This window comes from Antedon bifida, chromosome 4 (assembly GCF_963402885.1).
Source record: "Antedon bifida chromosome 4, ecAntBifi1.1, whole genome shotgun sequence".
Classification (NCBI taxonomy): Eukaryota; Metazoa; Echinodermata; class Crinoidea; order Comatulida; family Antedonidae; genus Antedon; species Antedon bifida.
In genome coordinates, this window is record NC_136229.1 from 32,926,380 (window position 1) to 32,944,312 (window position 17,933).

At 33.8% G+C, this 17,933-nt stretch overlaps 4 protein-coding genes across 6 annotated transcripts; 2 read left to right on the forward strand and 2 right to left on the reverse strand.

Moving 5' to 3' along the window:
- Window positions 1-6: 6 nt before the first annotated feature.
- On the forward strand, window positions 7-7,785 carry LOC144840284 (cyclin-F-like). The gene is made up of 15 exons (XM_078696048.1): window positions 7-115; window positions 591-727; window positions 898-1,004; window positions 1,308-1,375; window positions 1,505-1,701; window positions 2,091-2,252; window positions 2,566-2,646; window positions 2,849-3,000; window positions 3,236-3,400; window positions 3,776-3,899; window positions 4,257-4,437; window positions 4,864-4,951; window positions 5,128-5,227; window positions 5,583-5,880; window positions 6,331-7,785. Exons 1-15 carry the CDS (start codon window positions 109-111, stop codon window positions 6,747-6,749), a joined length of 2,286 nt encoding a protein of 761 aa, XP_078552174.1. The 5' UTR covers window positions 7-108; the 3' UTR covers window positions 6,750-7,785.
- Window positions 7,671-11,273, reverse strand: LOC144840315 (uncharacterized). The gene is made up of 4 exons (XM_078696101.1): window positions 11,164-11,273; window positions 9,829-10,190; window positions 9,066-9,315; window positions 7,671-8,539 (listed from the first exon to the last, which is right to left on the reverse strand). Exons 2-4 carry the CDS (start codon window positions 9,874-9,876, stop codon window positions 7,971-7,973), a joined length of 867 nt encoding a protein of 288 aa, XP_078552227.1. The 5' UTR covers window positions 9,877-10,190; window positions 11,164-11,273; the 3' UTR covers window positions 7,671-7,970.
- A 247-nt stretch (window positions 11,274-11,520) lies between these two features.
- Window positions 11,521-13,327, reverse strand: LOC144840328 (uncharacterized). 3 transcript variants are annotated; one of them, XM_078696116.1, is made up of 3 exons: window positions 13,212-13,274; window positions 12,576-12,836; window positions 11,521-12,458 (listed from the first exon to the last, which is right to left on the reverse strand). In XM_078696116.1, the coding sequence occupies exons 2-3, from the start codon at window positions 12,823-12,825 to the stop codon at window positions 12,208-12,210; spliced, it is 501 nt and encodes a 166-aa protein (XP_078552242.1). In that variant the 5' UTR covers window positions 12,826-12,836; window positions 13,212-13,274; the 3' UTR covers window positions 11,521-12,207. The 3 variants fall into 3 exon arrangements, with proteins under 3 accessions (XP_078552242.1, XP_078552243.1, XP_078552241.1); XM_078696117.1 differs by lacking the exon at window positions 13,212-13,274 and adding an exon at window positions 13,182-13,199; XM_078696115.1 differs by having other exon boundaries at window positions 11,522-12,458; window positions 13,216-13,327.
- A 281-nt stretch (window positions 13,328-13,608) lies between these two features.
- LOC144840296 (tyrosine--tRNA ligase, mitochondrial-like) lies at window positions 13,609-17,832 on the forward strand. The gene is made up of 11 exons (XM_078696074.1): window positions 13,609-13,696; window positions 14,059-14,166; window positions 14,345-14,492; window positions 14,722-14,897; window positions 15,155-15,256; window positions 15,350-15,464; window positions 15,697-15,885; window positions 16,316-16,481; window positions 16,757-16,948; window positions 17,084-17,209; window positions 17,312-17,832. The coding sequence occupies exons 1-11, from the start codon at window positions 13,620-13,622 to the stop codon at window positions 17,344-17,346; spliced, it is 1,434 nt and encodes a 477-aa protein (XP_078552200.1). The 5' UTR covers window positions 13,609-13,619; the 3' UTR covers window positions 17,347-17,832.
- The last annotated feature ends 101 nt before the right edge of the window (window positions 17,833-17,933 follow it).

Here is a 17,933-nt window from a genome sequence, read left to right on the forward strand (position 1 = left end):
ATTGAATTTAACCGGGGTTTCAGTTTAGACAAATTCAAAAGACTCGTAGTTTGTTAGGGCCTGAATAACTGGGTATATTATTCTCATCAAGCAGAAAAAAGGAGCGATATGAAAGGTATGTTTCTCAGGTCGATATATATAGTTTGGTAAGAAAGTCATGAACATGCTTAGGTCTAATAATAATGTATTCAAAAAGCTAGCCTCTCTAGCGCTCTAGGTAGGCCTAGCTAGGTTGGTATTTAAATTAGGCTAGGCAGTCGAGACAAGCGAGAGTGGTGGGTGCAACGACGGTTGAGTCAACCGTTTCCAGAACAAGCCTCTAGCTAGGCTCAAATTGGTCTAGGCCTATGTTAGGCCTATGCAGTAAAATTAGTTTACTGAAACCACAAACAGCTCTTTGGATATAAAAAAAAAAGAATTATTTCAATAACTTGTTCAAAGTTAAGGCTAGGCCTAGCTAGGCTTAATGAAATAAATATTATACAAGTACAAGCAGGTCTTTCTCCAATCAAATAACATTTAACAATTCAATTTTAATTAAATTATTAATTTTTAATTGCTTTATATATGTTTATTTTATGTATTTCCAGATTTGATTTCAAACCGAGTACCGTTACGTCAGCTTCGATTGTGTCGTCGTCAAGAAGGATTTCTCTCGTTACCTGATGAGTTACTGTTACTTATTTTGAAAGGGTTACCATGCAAGGATTTAATTAAAATGAGACAGGTAGAATACTATTTAATAAAGAAATGTATTGTTGCCTCTTTTAGGTCATGAGCAGCTTGTTTGGCATTTATAATTTTATTTTTTATTAATAATAATATTTTTAGAGGACACACAAGTGATTTTAACTATAGCCTATAGGCCTATATTAATTCTAAATGTTTTATTTGTAGGTGCATCCACGCTTCAAAGAGCTTGTAGACACAACATCTACTTTATGGAAAATGGCAACTTTTATTGGTGAATGGCCATCTGGCAATAACTTCAAGCTTTTTGAAAGGTACTGCATATTACAGTATTACTATTCATTTATTAAAATACGGAACATGACAATTATTACCAGTGTATATAACAATTTAAAAACGTTTTGCCTTCCTTTGTACAATATGTGATGATAGGCTACTAATTAGTAAATCATAGGCATATATTAAGCTGACATGTTGTGGACTGTAGGACAATTTCCTATTTTTTTTACCCATTAGCCATTGTAAATTATTGAAATCTGTTTGTATTTGTGTGATAATATTGTGTTTGCAACTAGTTCTTCATTCTAATTTAATGCTAAATTGCTTGATTTTTGTAGGGCTGCCGATGAAGGCAATATTGAAGCATTGATCAAGTTGGGTGTTGCTTATTTATACTATGAAGGACGTAAGTTAAATAATAATAACTCAACAATTTAGATTGAAATTCTCATTCACGTAGAACCGTATGCATGCAACAATCAGATCATTCAAAATTCAAAACATTTGTTCTGGTTTTTGTATTTGTTCACTACAGCAGTAACAGACAGTGGGAGGAAGGATACTGAATACAACGGCCGAGTGGCAGCCAAGTACTTTTGTAAAGCTGAGCAGTATTCAAAGTTAGCTTCAACGTTTATGTGGCTGTTTATTCGTCCGCCGTGGAACACAAACGGTGCTTGTTGCAAGGCCTGCGTACTTACTAGTATGCAAGACTTGTGTGACGACAATAAGGTAATACAACCATTCTTGAAGACATCAAATATACTCTAATCAATGAGTTTGTATGTTAACAATTGTACAGCGGATAATTACCCAAATGATCATAAAATCAAAGCTGTATTGGATTTGATCAACTAGCGTTCATTCATAGAAGAACTGATGAAGAAGTATAACTGGTAGTGACTAATGGACCAGAAACATGACTATACTTTGAATTTAGATGATGACATAATTCATTTTTTTTATATAGAGTTAATAACTGTAATATTACCAGTTTGCATATCATGTTCTTTGTAACACACCACTGGTAAAAGGTATCACCAACACGCCATCCCTCAGCCCCCAACCCCCACCCACTCCCGCCACACACTCACACTCTTATGTTATATACATATTTATAGAATAATAACCATCCATCAGTACTAATGTGTATTGCCAAGACACATAGCTTATCAGAGGAGGACGAGGTAGAGACAATTACAAGGCCTTGGCTTGAGAAGGCATGCCAGGCTGGTTCTAGTGATGCTGCCTATGCTCTGTGGAAGACATCTCAATCTAGTTTGGTATGAACAGCAATACTTTACTCAAACATAATCAAGTTATTCAGTAATAGCAAAAACAAACTGTTTACAAATTAATGGTGGTTACATAATGGGAGTTGGTGGTGGCTTGAGATAAGATTGGATGGAAGGCTTTTATAAACTTAAAAAAAAGTTTCTTTTAATAACTAAATTAAAGGGCTGGATTCAAGTCAGCTGTACTGCTGTAGTAAATCTGTTAGAGCTACCCATTTGTAAAATAAAGTTAAATAAATAAAAACTAATTTATATCTTGAGTCTGTATGTAGATAAACTCTTAAATTACCTATTTTTACAGGGTTGCCTAGAATCTGTTTACAGTTTACAGTCAATTAGAAGCCTACGTGAAATAGCATCTGGCAGAAGTATTGACGCAAAGGTAGGATATTAAAACCAACTCATTTATTAAGTATTAGTATACTTTCTTGAGCACCAGTTGTTTTCCCTATTTTGAATGATATAACAAATTATGATGGATTGTCAGTATATATACTGACACTCTAGCATAAAGGAAAATTAAATTGATTGTTACATAATATCAGTACAGCACTGTTAATTGTTTGCTTACCTGTGTTTTTCAGCTTGAATTATATTCCACATATTGCAAAGGTTTCTACGGAGGACTGCCATCTCAACAAGTAGCTTCAACTTTAAGACAATTCTTTCAATCGTCCATCCCATCAAACAATCACAATATCTACAAACTACAAAAAGGTCTTAACAGTGAGATGAGGTTAGTGGCTGATTAAGTACCTCTGGGTAAAATACCAGTTAAAAAAAGTGATCTATTTTTCCAAAAGTTTCAGACTCAAAACATGTACATGAAATTGATGACAAACGTTTATGGTCATTTGTTCTCTTTAATCTATTTGAGCCCAGTGGTTTTTAGATAAGTTTCTTTGGCTGATGTGTTGTGCATTGAACCAAATACATTATCCTATTCTACATATTCTTATTTTTTTCTCCAGACATATTCTTGTAGATTGGTTAATTGAAGTGACTGGAATGAAAGACTACTCATCGTTAACTTTACATACTACAATATGCTCCATTGACCGCTACCTCATGATGCGTCCAATCACGCGAGCCGATCTGCAGTTGGTCGGAATTGCTGGAATGGTCGTATGTGCCAGGTATCTTTTTTTGTACACACTACTTTTCATGGTTTCTAAGTTGTTAGTTCTTATGTTATATATTATGATTGTAGTCTTGCAATTTGATTGGTTAGTTTGCATCACGTGTCATTCGGTATTAGTTCTACCTAATGGAATCTTTCAATTTACGAAATATTATTACCATCCAACTCAATAATAATAATAATAATGTTAAATTTATATAGCGCAAAATGAAAGCACTGAACAATCACCAAAAAATGTAAAAGCAATAGTTAATTAGTTAGTGTTGGAAAAATGTAAATTAAAAAGGTGGGATTTGAGGAGTTTGAATGTGTTTGTATAAAATTAAACCGCAAATGGCCCTGCACTGAATCTTGTTTATTTATGAATTAGATTACTAGAGAAGGATATCATTACAATACGAGAGGCTGCTTGGCTAACTGACGGCACATATCAATATGAGGATGTTGTAAGAATGCTTGGAGATATTGTCGCTACGCTGCATGGAAATTTACGGGTATGTTTTGGTTTCTTTTGTGACCTGATAATTGAATGCAGGTTGTGAAATGATATATGCAAAAGGGGATAAATGAACAGCCAATTTTTGTTTTTAGTTTTTGTTATCTTGATTGTGTTTTATCCGTTTGTGGATATTGCTCAGGAATGTAGAGTACTGAAATAGACAGGCTAAATATTCTTTTTTTAAACTATCAAACCTTTTTTAAATACAATAATAAAATTTACCTATTCATAATCGGTTTATGAAATGATTTCATTCATTTCTGGTTTATTTTGTTAAAAACAAACATTTTGATTTTGCAATAAACACTGAATTGTATCAAAATTCTCAAAAAGCATTTAATTCATTCTTCAGGTGTTAACTGCAGTCGACTACCTCAACCTTCTCTGTCAAATGGTGTCTGCCGACAAGAAGACAAAGGACATGGCAATGTACATATGTGAAACATCTCTACTACATTCAGTGTTTGGATCTGTGTCGCCAGCTAAGATAGCATCATGTGCTATATACCTCACAAGACTGGTTTTCAACGCTGGTAAGTAGTTATTAGTTATAAAAAGTGCACATTTCTGTCATAAAATAATAAACAACAGCACTTTACATCAATTAATAACATTGCCTGAAATAAGTCTCTTAAACTGCCTAGTTTTCAACATTTTTAATGTATTATATAATATAAGTAAAAAATAAATGACAATTTTGTGGTTATCAGTGGCTGGATCTCAATGGAAATACAAAATAAAATAAGAAAAAGGCTAAATCAAAACGAAAAACAGCCTGAAAAATTGGCAGAGCTTTTGGGCAACACTAGCCCTTCTTCAGTACAAGTGAGAGTACTTTGACAAAATTGTCTGTATTATGGTATATAAATAATTTAATTGTTTGTACATCAAATGTAGAAAATGTGCTTAGCATAAATGGTGTAGTAGCAGTAAGTAGTCGTATCTTAAATTATTTACAGAATCCCCCTGGACTATGACAATGCTGCAGTCTACAGGCTTTGATATCAAAGATCTAGAGAAGACCACACTCAATCTACATAGGAAATGGTAAGTTACAGTGATGAACAATTTGTTTTTTGGGGTCTTATTTTGTGGTACTGCCTTTAACAATGACGAGGAAATTTGTTTGGGGTTTTTTTTGCTCAAGTCAACGTAGTGAAAAAAACAAATTTAACTAGTTTTTATCTAAAAATGTGTATTTTAAAACATTAGTATGTCCTCAGTTTTTCAGGTAGTCCACTGACGGACCATCGTGAAGTGAAGTTAGTAGCTGTAAAGGAACGTTACGCTGTCACAGAACTAAGTGAAGTTAGCAAATTTGAGGTAAACATTCTCTAAAAGCTGGTTTACCTTTAATTTTTTATGGAGTTGAGGTTGGGTGGGGTCATCACTCATATTTTTCATATAATATTTTCTACCTACCACCAAGGTGTTGCCATCGATTCTAAGCAATAATGAAAGGTCATTTCAATTTTTTATTTTCATTTAATTTATTTTGCCATAGTACTGTATCTAAAAATATATAATTAAAGTACATGAAAATATTATCATACGTGTTTGACAATCTTTGGTTCAAATCCTACTGTAATACATGACTTTTTTTAGAAAGCATAGATTTCCCATCCTGTAATTTGCAAGTTGACTGGTCAGTTCTTTACATATTATGTTTTTATCACAGAGTATTCCATATGCTGTGCTGTGTGACATGCTTGGTGCTGAATCACTATCGTCGCCCAATACCAAAGAACATCTCATGTCACCAGCTATGGAATCATTCCTGATGTCTCCCTCATCAAAAGCTAAGCCAGCCGATATCAACGACGACAAAGATACAGATTTTTATCCACGTGCTGTCACTCCAACCTCTGTCCCCGGGATTGAAAAAATTGCTGAAAATCCAAATAACCAAAGTTTTTGTTCGATAAATTCTGGGTATGAAGGAGATGAAGAAAGTGATGGGGAGTTAGTTCATGAAGGTAGGTGTCATGATACATTATGGTTTAAATATGTAGTGTTTGTCAATTGTTTAATACTGTCAGTGAGTGAGTGGTCGAGCGGTTAATACAGTGGAACCGTAATTGCGTAGCCATACCATCAACAAGGGTTCAAGGCTCACTCGCTTCATGGTTCTGGTGGTAGAACGAGTCTTCTCGGATAAGGACTATAAACTGTAGGTCCAGGGTACACTCTTAAAGAACCTAATACATCTTTTGAGACGAGTAGGGAGGTGGCGGGGTTACCCCGGTGTACTAGTACATACACAGCCACTGATCATAACTAGGCCCTCTGGGAGACCAGTCTGTGACTGAAGAGGTTACATAGTATAAATAAATAACAATTCACTTTCTCCTTTTTAAAATGTTTTCAGTGCTTTGTTTGAGACAATCTCTCTTTTTTCTTCTAACCATTTAAACTTTTCTTTTCAGATTTTTTAATGGTGCAAGAAAACAAGGAAGCACGGTCAGACATTATTAGTAATGAGAGGATAGATACAAATATAAATGTAACCAATAACTTGAGGAATCTACAACTACCATCCAGAGATACCGAAAATAGCGGTGGTATGTCCTACAACTCAGTACATTCCAACAATGAGCGAACCGTCCATCCAAATATGCGCATATGTGAAACCAATAGCGGTTACTCGTCTCCGTGTGGCACAAAACAAAAAGGTCATAGTTTTACCATCGGCGGTGGGGGTAAATTAGGACTCAGAAGGAGTCGACCAGCACTTGTGAGCGTACACAAACGTGTGTACCATTTGCGAAACCGTACACATAATGTTGAGCCAAAGCGGGAGTCACTAAGTCCAAACCATAAACCTATACAGAATCTACGAATGTAAAAATGTATGTAATTTTTTTTCTTTTTTACTGCTTATTTTATATACAGAAATGTACATATTTTGATATACTTATTAAAATTATTTTTATATATTATTGTTTTATACAATGCATTTCACATAAATTTATATTAAAATAATGATATTATTTAGTAATTTTTATAAATATCATTTATTAGTGCGGTACTTAATTAAGGTACATAATTTTTCATAATAGAAAATGGTTCAACATCAATGTATTACCTTTTTTGACAAAAGTTTGAACAATGAAATTAAATTTATTAATATTATTTTATTCAAAAGATGAAATTGAAAGTTGATGCTTTTTAGTATTGAAAATAAGAAATTTCAAAAGGGTATAAGATTTTGGCTAGTGAAGGAATAAAGCAGTTTCTTTTTCATTGTTTGCAATATGGATTGCAATATTTGCCACTTTCTAAATCCTTGAAAATAATATTTTGCAAAACGTGCTATATCAATGTATGGAAGAAGCGCAATAAACTACAGTACATTACATACGGTACTAATAATACAATGCATTCCAAATTGTTATGCTACCTCGATACCTCAACATATGTCAGGAATGGAATCTTATCATCTCAGATTCTCGTCCTTAGCTCAGATCCTGCAGTCAGATTGAGTATACAGACCTGCAACACATCTATGTCAACTTTCCCCATACAGGACTCTCTCCCAAAGGTCCTAAATTCATTAAAAACACGTCCTGAATAGACTTTTCAGAAACCAGATATATTAGGCCAGCTCAAATGTGTCCGGTATTGGGAGAGTTGATTTTATTATTATCTCAAAGTAAAAGATAAAAGGTTACTTTTATTTAAGCAATATGTTTTGTTATCTATAAAGATTCCAGACACTAAGGAAATCTTTTTTGGAATCTTTAATCATAGAAAGACACTACAGTAATTTTATTTCATAACATTTCATTTATTGCTATCTTCTTATTGTACAATTGTGTAATTGTTCATATTTTTTCTATGCATTTTTTTCCAAGAGCTACCAACCTAAAGTGAAAAATATTTTGGGTTTACAGTACTTTACTGCCAGTACAGTATTATTTATTAAGGATATTTCAACAATAAAATTCACAATCAAATCTGACAAATGTGTACAGTACTTTGCTTTACGAGTCTGATTCTGAAATGAGCCATATACTGTAGTGCAGATAATGTTTAGTAACATTTCAACCTTTCACACGTATGGGAACTATGGTACTTGTTTTTTCTTCAAAAATGGCCATGAGATTCTTTTCCTCTTTTTTCTCTTGCTTTTTCCTTTATTTAATCCATCTCGTGATAATCTTTGCTCGAGTGACGTTGTCGATTCCACCATAGAAGACATTGATTCGCTTGCAGTTACTTCACCGCTGTCTACTGTCTCTGTTTCATCATTCCCATCGGTCACCGGGACAATATCGCTAGGATTTACTTGTTTCGGATCCAACCCACAAATTAAATCTGGATGTTCCGTACTACCTTCTTTTTCTGTATACAAATCTGCAATAGCAGAGTCTGCATCTCCAGTATTACTTACACCGGAAAGATAGCTATAGACTTCGGTGTTGTCATTCGATTGTAGCATTTTCGTGCATTCTTCCAACATTTGGAAATCAGCAACATCGTTGTAGAGACTAACAACCTTCTTATCTCTTTGTGAGCTTGGTACGATGCGAAAGCGCCCCCAGTATTCACTCATCTGTTGGTTGACATGTGAAAGATGGTATTCCTTCTCAAATTTAGTAGTTTTAGTTTGGAAGCCAAGCAATCGTTTCACACCTGTAAATAAAGATGGTCTTTAATTTTAATCAAACAGCAGAAGTAAAAATCAGCTTGCTGTCTTAGAAAGCGAAATTATATATGCACATCCAGGTGCATTATTTTGAGGTGAGGCAACGCCCACATTACCATATAATTATTCTTAAAATAGATATCAAATAAGTTAAAGAATTTACATTTCTTTCTGAAGCAACCAGAACAAAATAAAAAAAGAATAGAGTGCGAGTCATACAGAGGTATTTACATACCACTTGAGGGATGAAAGCAAGCAATGTGAACAGGAAGGGGAATTGACTACTTCAAATGTTTGTATCTGATTGGCCAATTGAGGATGCAGTAGTCTCCATGTTGGATCACTTTGACCTGTTGAGTTGACTCCCTAGTTGTATAATACCTTTATAGTTTTGATTTGATAAAATTTCCTTTCACATCACCTATATACTAGAGATGCACACCAGAAAAAATGCCCTAGTGTGTGTATACTAGACGATGTGAATAAGACAATATGGCTACTTATGTACTGTACCTTGGAGTAGAGAAGTTCCAATGCGCATTGTAATCTTAATTGTCACATAAGCAGCAGCAAATGATAAAACCGGGATGACATTTATTCCACAGAGTACAGCAAGACAACTAGAATAAACCGGATGATTCTTTACCCACGCTTTTAAGTTATTCCACACAGATACCGAGGTGTCAATCCCATGATAATCCATCCGGATTCGGAATTTTAATGGGGCCACTGCAACAGACGTGGCAGATGTCAGGCCCCTCATCTAATAAAAAGAAATTTTAACATTTTATTGATAAAAAGATTGTGAATAAATGTCTATTTTCTACATTTTCTTCTTTTTGAGAATCTTAAATCTATGTTAGTTGATTACACTACAGTAAATAAGTTGATAAACAAATTATTGATTTAATTTCAACAAACTTTAATTTGACATCATACCGATTACTGGCCTTTACTTATACATTATTACGAGCAAGGAGTTATTTGAATTTAAATGTAACTTTTATAAAGACAGTATTAAAGTTACCCATTAAATTATGGAGACAGAATAAGATAATTACAAGTATGCATATGTTCCTACTGTCCAACAAACACAAAACTAAAATAAATTTCTATCAAAAAATCAAAAATGATTTAACAAAAAAGTAAGTAAGATTATTTGTGAGATTTAGGTGAATAATACAATACTCTAAAACAAAAACAAAACACCTAGCTAGCTTTGTACATTACTAGGCTACACTAAGTAAAAATGAATTGTACAGTCTAGAATACTTACAAGGGTTGGGTTGCAGGAAGCGAACAGCTTCTCTTTGTCCATCGCCATCGCTGACGTGGAGTGCAAACAGTGTTTTGGTGCAGCGGATACAAATTGAAAAAGGAAAACAAGTTGTTAATTCACTTGCTAGCAGCCTTCTCTCCGCCGCCGGATGGTTTGCTAACTTTGAGCAGGATGCATGTTTTGTGATAGTGTACGATGACTCATTCGCCTTTAATTTGTTAAATCTCGCTTTTCATTGCCAGCCAATGTTTCAAGTGTGCAGGTTCCTTATTGCTACATGATGATTTAATTAGGAATCTTCAGCACTTTCAACGATTGCAGATCTAAAATCTTGTATTCCAGTACTATACTTCTCGTTTCTATTTATAAACCATACCGTACCATAGCTTTTACTTTTTTTAGCAATGTAGGCATATCAAATACTTTTTGGGTTCAGAATTTAATTTTACTATATTTAAGGCGTAAATAAATTGGATGCTAACAATCATGAGAATATGAAATCGCCTTGCCAACAGGATGAGCTAAAGAAAGATTTTTTTATTTTTGGGGTCTTGATGGATGAGAGTTTCTATATAAAAACGGTCAGGTTTACTACTTTTTGAAACGACACGTACCATTAAATGATTACTAGATTTCTATAGAAAGTAAAGTATATCAATAATGTATCTGAAGAATGTTTACTTGATCTCCCTCACAACCGAAGTTATACTCATGGCTACGATCGCCCTTATTACTATCTCACATTATAGATTGGCCTAATATCGTTGGGGATAGCCATATTGTTGGTGGTCATTGATATAGAAGATAATTGTATACTTTTTTTCAAAAATAGAAAGAAGAAAGATTTCTAAATATGTATAAAAAGCTTCTTTCTATTATTGAAAATGCATTTATAATACAATTCAAAAACTGTTAGTGCTAATCAGGAAATCGGGCACTTATAATTTCTGCCAAATACATCCTATAATGATCCAATTAGGCTGTTAATAAAAGATAATGTTATCAAATACTTTTGATGACTGGCAATTGTTTGAAGGCCAGAGCAGAGCAACAGATTATGTTCAATTATCTGCCGAGGGCAGTATCACCCATTGGAAATTTAGCACATTTAGGAATGTAGAGGAAGTTACTAAAGTTCCCAAAAATACTAAAAGTATGGCCAGGTAGCCTAGCCCAGCTGTTACTGTACTGCCTAGTTGGCTAGCTAGCCACCTCAGATAGGATAAGGCCCCTCTGTAGTTGAAGGCCTATGCTATGCTTTGTAGTTGAAGGCCTGGATGGCCTGCCCTCGATTCGCACCTAAACAATATTAATTTCTTTCTTTCTACCTACCAAGATGATGATTCACTGAAATTAATAAACAGAAACACGTTCAGAAGGCTACGTAAAGTGAAGTGCTGCTGCTGTTGTACGTCGGGGCCGCCATGACTTGGGTTGGTTAATTAGCCACGTGTCATCTCTAAACACTCTTCCAACTTGTGATTGGTCAGAAATGGAAGCGCGCGAAATCTAGATGAACACGTGCTCGCACAAATAAACGATGTACGGTGTAAATGCTGGATTTATGTTTCAAGTTAATTAAATTTAATAACTGTTACGTTTTTTATTTGTAACTTATGATGATCACACTCAATTCTGTCATGGAATTTCACCGTGCATTAACAGCATTATATTAGCCTACATTAATTCGTTCAACTTGTTATTTTTGGAGGCATACTGACTTTACAATAATACCAGTGACAAGTTGTCTCAGATATTACAAAACAAAATACTAGTATTCACAAGTTTTAGTCACAATGTGTGTTTATTTACAGTACTTCGGTTACCAATTACTGGTGATTTTATCACCCCAATTTTTTTTTCAACTAAGCACACAACAGCTTATCATTTTGTTAAAGAATTTAATGATCCATACATTAACTTTATATTTTAGAAAATAAATTTGTTTTGGATCAAAATTCTTATGACATCCCTGTAGCAAGCTTCAGAAATTGTTTATTAAATACTACAATAATGATTTTTGTAAAAAAAACATGCATTACAAAAAATAAATATACAATAGGCCCTATTAGAGAAATGATTTATAATACTATAATATTTATAATATAGTATTTGTTATGTTATAATACTGCCCAAGGAGAAGTAGGAGAGTAAATTACTGTTGCCTACATTTGTTCTCTATTTAACTTGAACCTTGATAGATTAATAAACCACAGTAAGAAAATGAAGGCATGGAGAAACAACAACAAACATGAAAATACTGACAACAGCAACTCTAAGCAATATGTTGTCTTCTAACCAACTAATCTCTTGATGGGAACTGAAGTAAACATCTTTCTGAAAGCCTTGATCTTTATCTACAGGGTGCCACCACCGTCAATCTTTAACCTTTAGGTCTTCAACTTTACTTTGCGATTCTCCTAGCTTATGCGAAACATCAGGTTTGTACCACGTGGCAACTCCGTTGTATCCGTGTCTGACTTTCTCGGTTGCAACATCAAGGAAGCGATAGCCAAGCTGGAGAACGAAGTAGCAGCTTATGATGAAGCCGGTAAAGCCAAGGGCAGCAGTGGCCACAAAGCCTACAGATGTGAGCAGTATGGCTGTACTGGTTGTTAAGATTAGGCCTAGGAAGGAATATCATAAACGAAATGGTCAGTACTACACTGATGAGGAAAATGCTTTTTAAAACCAAACATGATCAAATATTTCCTGTTATTTCCCGATAAAATAGAACATTATACCTTCAATGAAGGCAAAACTGATGATCCCGAACAGGAGAACAAACCCGGCAAAGCTTAGGAAGATCATAACGGGTACAGAAGTTGAAAGGAGAAAGACAATGGCAAACACTGCAAGGAATGGATGCACCATTGCCCACACCTTCAGGCAGTCAATCCATTCTCGAAGCTTGAAAACTTCTATCCATCTCGCAATCTGTTTGATTGTGGACATTTTGATGGCAGCCAATCTGTCGGAAGCAGCACCCATCATGGTAGCACCTCCTGCAAGAATAAAGTTAACCATGTGAAATGAAAATATAATAATAATTATACAGTAGTAGTATATAAAGGGGCCATTATTTCAATATAAATAGGATTAAAATGAATAATCAAACTATTCTCTTCACGGTCTTATTTTATTACCAACAAAGCGGACTCTAGGCCAAGGGCGTCTCCTATAGGCCTATAGGTCCCGCCACCTATGTACACGCTTTGGCTCCTACAATTTACAAAGTAGCAGTAGAGGCCTACTACTACTAGTACTCTACACTTAAATAAATTCTCTCTATTAGTCCAAGGCTACCATATTTTGTTTCATTTCCCCCCTTCTTGTAGCCCAATGCTTACGCAAAATTCAGTTTAAAAACACTGTCGTACTTACGACTTTCCTTGTCTATACTAGCCATTTAAACTTGAATTGTTGAAACAAGGACAATACTGTTCATTGGCTTATTGCGCCACAACAATCAGTTTTATGCAAAACATCACCTGGGTATTCCCCTTGTTATAAATTTCATCGTAGAAGAACCAATCATTTTATTATGGGGTAATTTTAATAGTTAGGTTTATACAAATGGGTAAAACACTGTTAACAAATAGTATACATTATTTTAAAAGCTAAATTAATAATAATAAAAAACTATTTAAAATAATTAATGACAAAACATTATTAGTCTTTCAAATACAGAAAGTGATTCTTTCGGTATATTTACCTATCATATAATAGTTTCGTCTATAAAGTGAACTTGATGTCATTTGTAACGGTTGAGTTCACACAAAACAAGCATGGCGACAGTTCATAAATACATTTTGGTGAGGTTGCCAAGGATTGGAAACAGACAAATAAATAGTTTAGGGTTGAGGTTTGTATTGTTATAAACAATATATCAAAGATAAAGATACAAGTTCCGAGCGCTCATTTTCCTTTCCTAATTTTAGCCTATAATATAAGCCCAGTTCTACCGTCCTACATACACTTTACAACAGTGTACTAGGCATATCTAGGCTGCTTTCTTACAGCAGTAACATGAAGATGAAGAAGTTAGAAAAAACTCCATAATTGTATTGAATTTCGGCAATTGTCTCATCTTGCCAAAAACAAAAATAGTATATTGACATTGCTTAATTAGAAATGGCAATAATATTAGAAAATAAAATCCATAGTCTAAAGTAATAAGGGTCTGAAAGTAAATGTTTTTATTTTTTCGTTATTTTTTTGTTTTAGGTTTCACAAAAGATACTTTAGCAAAACTCTGCCAAAGACAAAGCCGTCATCAAATATACTAACACTCCATAAAAGAGGTCTTATTCAAGATATTTTTCCGAACTCAACGTAAGACTTTAAAGTAATAAACTAATCCAAATGTCAATAAAGTAGTAATGGCAATGTAAATTAACAGTACCTTGAATGGCAAGGAATATTTTAGTGCCTAAAAGTTTGTTTTAATTTTCATCAGCAAAACAAAAAGAAAATATAATGTTTAGAAACAAATGTTTTACAATTTTTGTAGTGATGAATTAGCAAAGGTGTTGACAAGTTCCCCTCAGACCATCTATTGCGGATTTGACCCAACGGCTTCTAGTCTCCATATTGGCAACCTTCTGGCTATTATTGGCCTGATTCACTGCCAGCGAGCTGGACACAATGGTATCGCATTAGTGAGTGTTATACACACAAAATAAATTTTTAATATCAAAACAATTGTCATCATCATATTTATTTTATTTCATTTCAAGCTCGACACAATAAAGTAAAATTGTAACGTTTTAAAACAAAGAAATGAAACAGGGATAACCACAAAACTAGCATCGACATATCCTCATCATTGAGGTATATCATTATAAAAATTCGGTTTCCAAAAAGTTGACTGATAATTTAATTTTACAGATTGGAGGAGCAACAGCATCTATCGGTGACCCAAGCGGAAAGAGCAAAGAACGAGAACCACTGTCTGTTGACCAAGTTGCACAAAACGCTGAAGCTATTGAGAACAATTTAAAGACTATATTTGAAAATCATGAGCTGTATATTTGGAAATCTAATAAAGATCTTAAACCAATTAGGTATGATTAATTTACAATATACAGCAATTAGGTTAAAGTTCAATACTAGTGTAACAGAAATCAATGACAGCCACTGCTATCTGGGAATCTAACCTCAAACTTAACCCTCAGTTTGTATTGCTGAGATGTAACCTGTTAAATATAAAACATAAAATCTTAAACATTTCAATGGATTAATGGTTTAATTATAATTATCTATACAAATTAAATTTTTTTTAATTGTTTAACATTCAATTAATTTTATTCATTTATTATAGAATCCTAAATAATTCATCATGGTATAAGGGAAAAAATGTAGTAGAGTTTTTATCAAGTATAGGACGCCATCTACGAATGGGTACAATGCTTGGAAGAAAAAGGTTTGTGTTCCTCAAATGTTTTCAAAATGAATGCTGAACATGGCACGATATGTAGTTAAACCTCGCTGACATTGAAGGTGTTTGTCTTTTTAGTGTCAAATCACGATTGGAAAGCCCAGCAGGTTTGAATTTTAGCGAGTTCTCTTACCAAGCTTTCCAAGCGTATGACTTCCTGCACTTGCATCGCCAGTATGGTTGCAGAATTCAGGTATTTTGTAGTTTTATCAAAACTATATTTCCAGTTTACCAAAAGTAATAATAACTAACAGGTGGTAAAGTCACAGCAGCATGCAATAAGTGGATGCTGCTTGTAGGTTATGAGTTCTGAGTTTAAATCATGTCTTTTTGTTAACACGTATTATAACTAGTATCTTATAGGAATTAAATAGAGAATGAAATTAGTTACTGTATCTTTAATAAAGTTACATTTTCCTTTTCAGTTAGGAGGCATGGACCAAATGGGTAATATTTGTACAGGTTATGAGTTGATTGACAGGCTGCATGGCCCCTCGGTTTATGGTATAACTCTCCCGTTAGTTACCACTTCTTCAGGTGACAAACTTGGTAAAACAGCAGGCAATGCTGTCTGGCTAAATTCTCAGAACACATCAGAATTTGACTTGTATCAGGTAAGTGACATAAGCTTATTAGATATTTAGTCCTTCCTCATAAACTAAAGAATCATTTTGTGTAGATGGGATTTCCCAAATCCGTAATCTACATCCCTTTCTTTTTCACAATGGATTACAAAAAGTTGATACCATTCTTTAGTGTATCTAAAGCTCTGTCTACACTACCAAACTTTATGTGATGTGCCCATATATGGACACGATGATGTCATATCACTACCATATTTGGGTATGTCACTACCATATTTGAGTATGTCACTACCATATTTGGGCACATCACACTTTTTTTGTCAAACTAGTTTATAGTGTAGACAGAGCTTTAGAACCAAAGATTTGAAATTATAAGAAACTCCTTGGTTTACATATATATTTTAATACTTTACTGCACAGAACATCGTTAAGAGTTTTAGAATTCTTATTTCTTTTGCAGTATTTTGTACAACTACCTGATTCACTTATGAGGAAGTACCTGGAGTTATTTACATTTTTAAGCTTAGATGAGATAGGAAGCATAATGCAGAAACACCAGTCGCATCCATCAAAACGGCAAGCACAGAAGAAGCTTGCTGAGCAGGTCTCACTTTTGGTGCATGGAGGTCAGTAACTTGTTTGGGTAGACATACTGTAGAAAAACTCTTTTGGGTAAACATACGTTACTATAGTGAGTGGTGGGACTATGTACATTATGATGACATAGATGCATTGATAATGGTGGGGTTAGCTATAATACTAATAATTAATACTGATAAAACTACTGGTTGGTAATGGTGTGGTTGATAATGACAATACTGATTATGATTGCTTTTGATTATGATGTCAATTATGATATAGATGTTTATTGTCATTTTGTCTTTGGTTGATATCTCCCCAGAGGAAGGTCTATCAAAGGCCAAAAGGTTAACAGAGGCTTTGTATGGAAGTTCTGGAATCAGAGCTTTGGAAGTGCTCAATGAAAAAGAGGCTGAGGAACTATTTAAAGGAGCTTTTATTTCAAAGATTCTACTAGAACCTGGAATCACCATATTTGATATGGTAGAGAAGGTTAAGTGCCTTCCCTCTGGTGGTAAGTTTTGGTAATATAAATATATTTCATTTTGGTATGTGTATTTAATACTGTGTATACAAGATAACATTTTGATTATTTTTAATGATTTCAAATTCAACCCTTTGATATAAACTAAGTTTGTTGTACTTGCAGGTAAAGGTGAAAAACTTATCCGAGATGGTGGTCTGTACATCAACAACAATAGAGTGGCCAACCCAAACCAATTGTTATTAGAAGGAGAACACATACTCAAAAATAACCTCACATTTATAAGAGTTGGTACGTTTATGTAAATTGTACAGTACATTATACCATATAGACACTGGATTATATTTAGTCATAATTAATCTTTCAATTTTTTATTTTTTATTTTTATTACAGGGAAAAAAAATTATTATATTGTCAAATGGATTTGATGAAGTGAGCAGTGAGTTTTATGAGATCAACTGAAAATTCAACGAATATTTATCATTATGCGTTTGAAATCAGCCATACTATGCTCATGGCACATAGTATGCCCTCTATGGCCATGGTAGACACACAAAAGCAGCGATAACAGGAAGAACTTAATTTGAAAGGCCTACTTCAGTATTTTAACACAATTTGAATATTTTTATTGTGCTGACGTACCCCATGGTGATAACAGACTAAAACCATAGAGAGACTCAGATTGTCTAATTGTCTTCTGGTTATCATTAAATTTGATATTTAATATGTTTATTGTAATATAATTATCTTTATTAATTTTGTGTGGAAATCATTAAAAAAACAATTTGAGGAATTAATTAAAAATGTGATTTTTTTTGGAAAATCAGTATAAAAAATACCTACAAAGTGATAACATTACTGACATTACAAATAAAAAGTACATTTAAAAAGATTTTCCAGGATTAGCTGAAAATTCTTGAGATCCTTTTCTTTTAATATTAAAAGTAATTTAACATAAATTTAAATTACTGTAGTTACGGTTTAATTAATACGTTTTATAACACCAAATTGTTGC

Bases quoted from the DNA above. Each gene is read 5' to 3' on its own strand.
- LOC144840284 (XM_078696048.1), top strand. The intron at 1,702-2,090 runs GTAATACAACCA...ACATATTTATAG, and splicing joins ACTTGTGTGACGACAATAAG to AATAATAACCATCCATCAGT. The intron at 3,900-4,256 runs GTATGTTTTGGT...TTCATTCTTCAG, and splicing joins CGCTGCATGGAAATTTACGG to GTGTTAACTGCAGTCGACTA.
- LOC144840315 (XM_078696101.1), bottom strand. From the start codon at position 9,876: ATGGCGATGGACAAAGAGAAGCTGTTCGCTTCCTGCAACCCAACCCTT. The intron at 9,316-9,828 runs GTAAGTATTCTA...TCTTTTTATTAG, and splicing joins CTTCCTGCAACCCAACCCTT to ATGAGGGGCCTGACATCTGC. The intron at 8,540-9,065 runs GTACAGTACATA...CTTTATTTACAG, and splicing joins TGGAACTTCTCTACTCCAAG to GTGTGAAACGATTGCTTGGC.
- LOC144840328 (XM_078696115.1), bottom strand. From the start codon at position 13,240: ATGGCTAGTATAGACAAGGAAAGTC. The intron at 12,837-13,215 runs GTAAGTACGACA...TTATTCTTGCAG, and splicing joins TAGTATAGACAAGGAAAGTC to GAGGTGCTACCATGATGGGT. The intron at 12,459-12,575 runs GTATAATGTTCT...ATTCCTTCCTAG, and splicing joins CAGTTTTGCCTTCATTGAAG to GCCTAATCTTAACAACCAGT.
- LOC144840296 (XM_078696074.1), top strand. From the start codon at position 13,620: ATGGCGACAGTTCATAAATACATTTTGGTGAGGTTGCCAAGGATTGGA. The intron at 13,697-14,058 runs GTTTGTATTGTT...TTTTTGTTTTAG, and splicing joins ATAAATAGTTTAGGGTTGAG to GTTTCACAAAAGATACTTTA. The intron at 15,886-16,315 runs GTAAGTGACATA...TTTCTTTTGCAG, and splicing joins CAGAATTTGACTTGTATCAG to TATTTTGTACAACTACCTGA.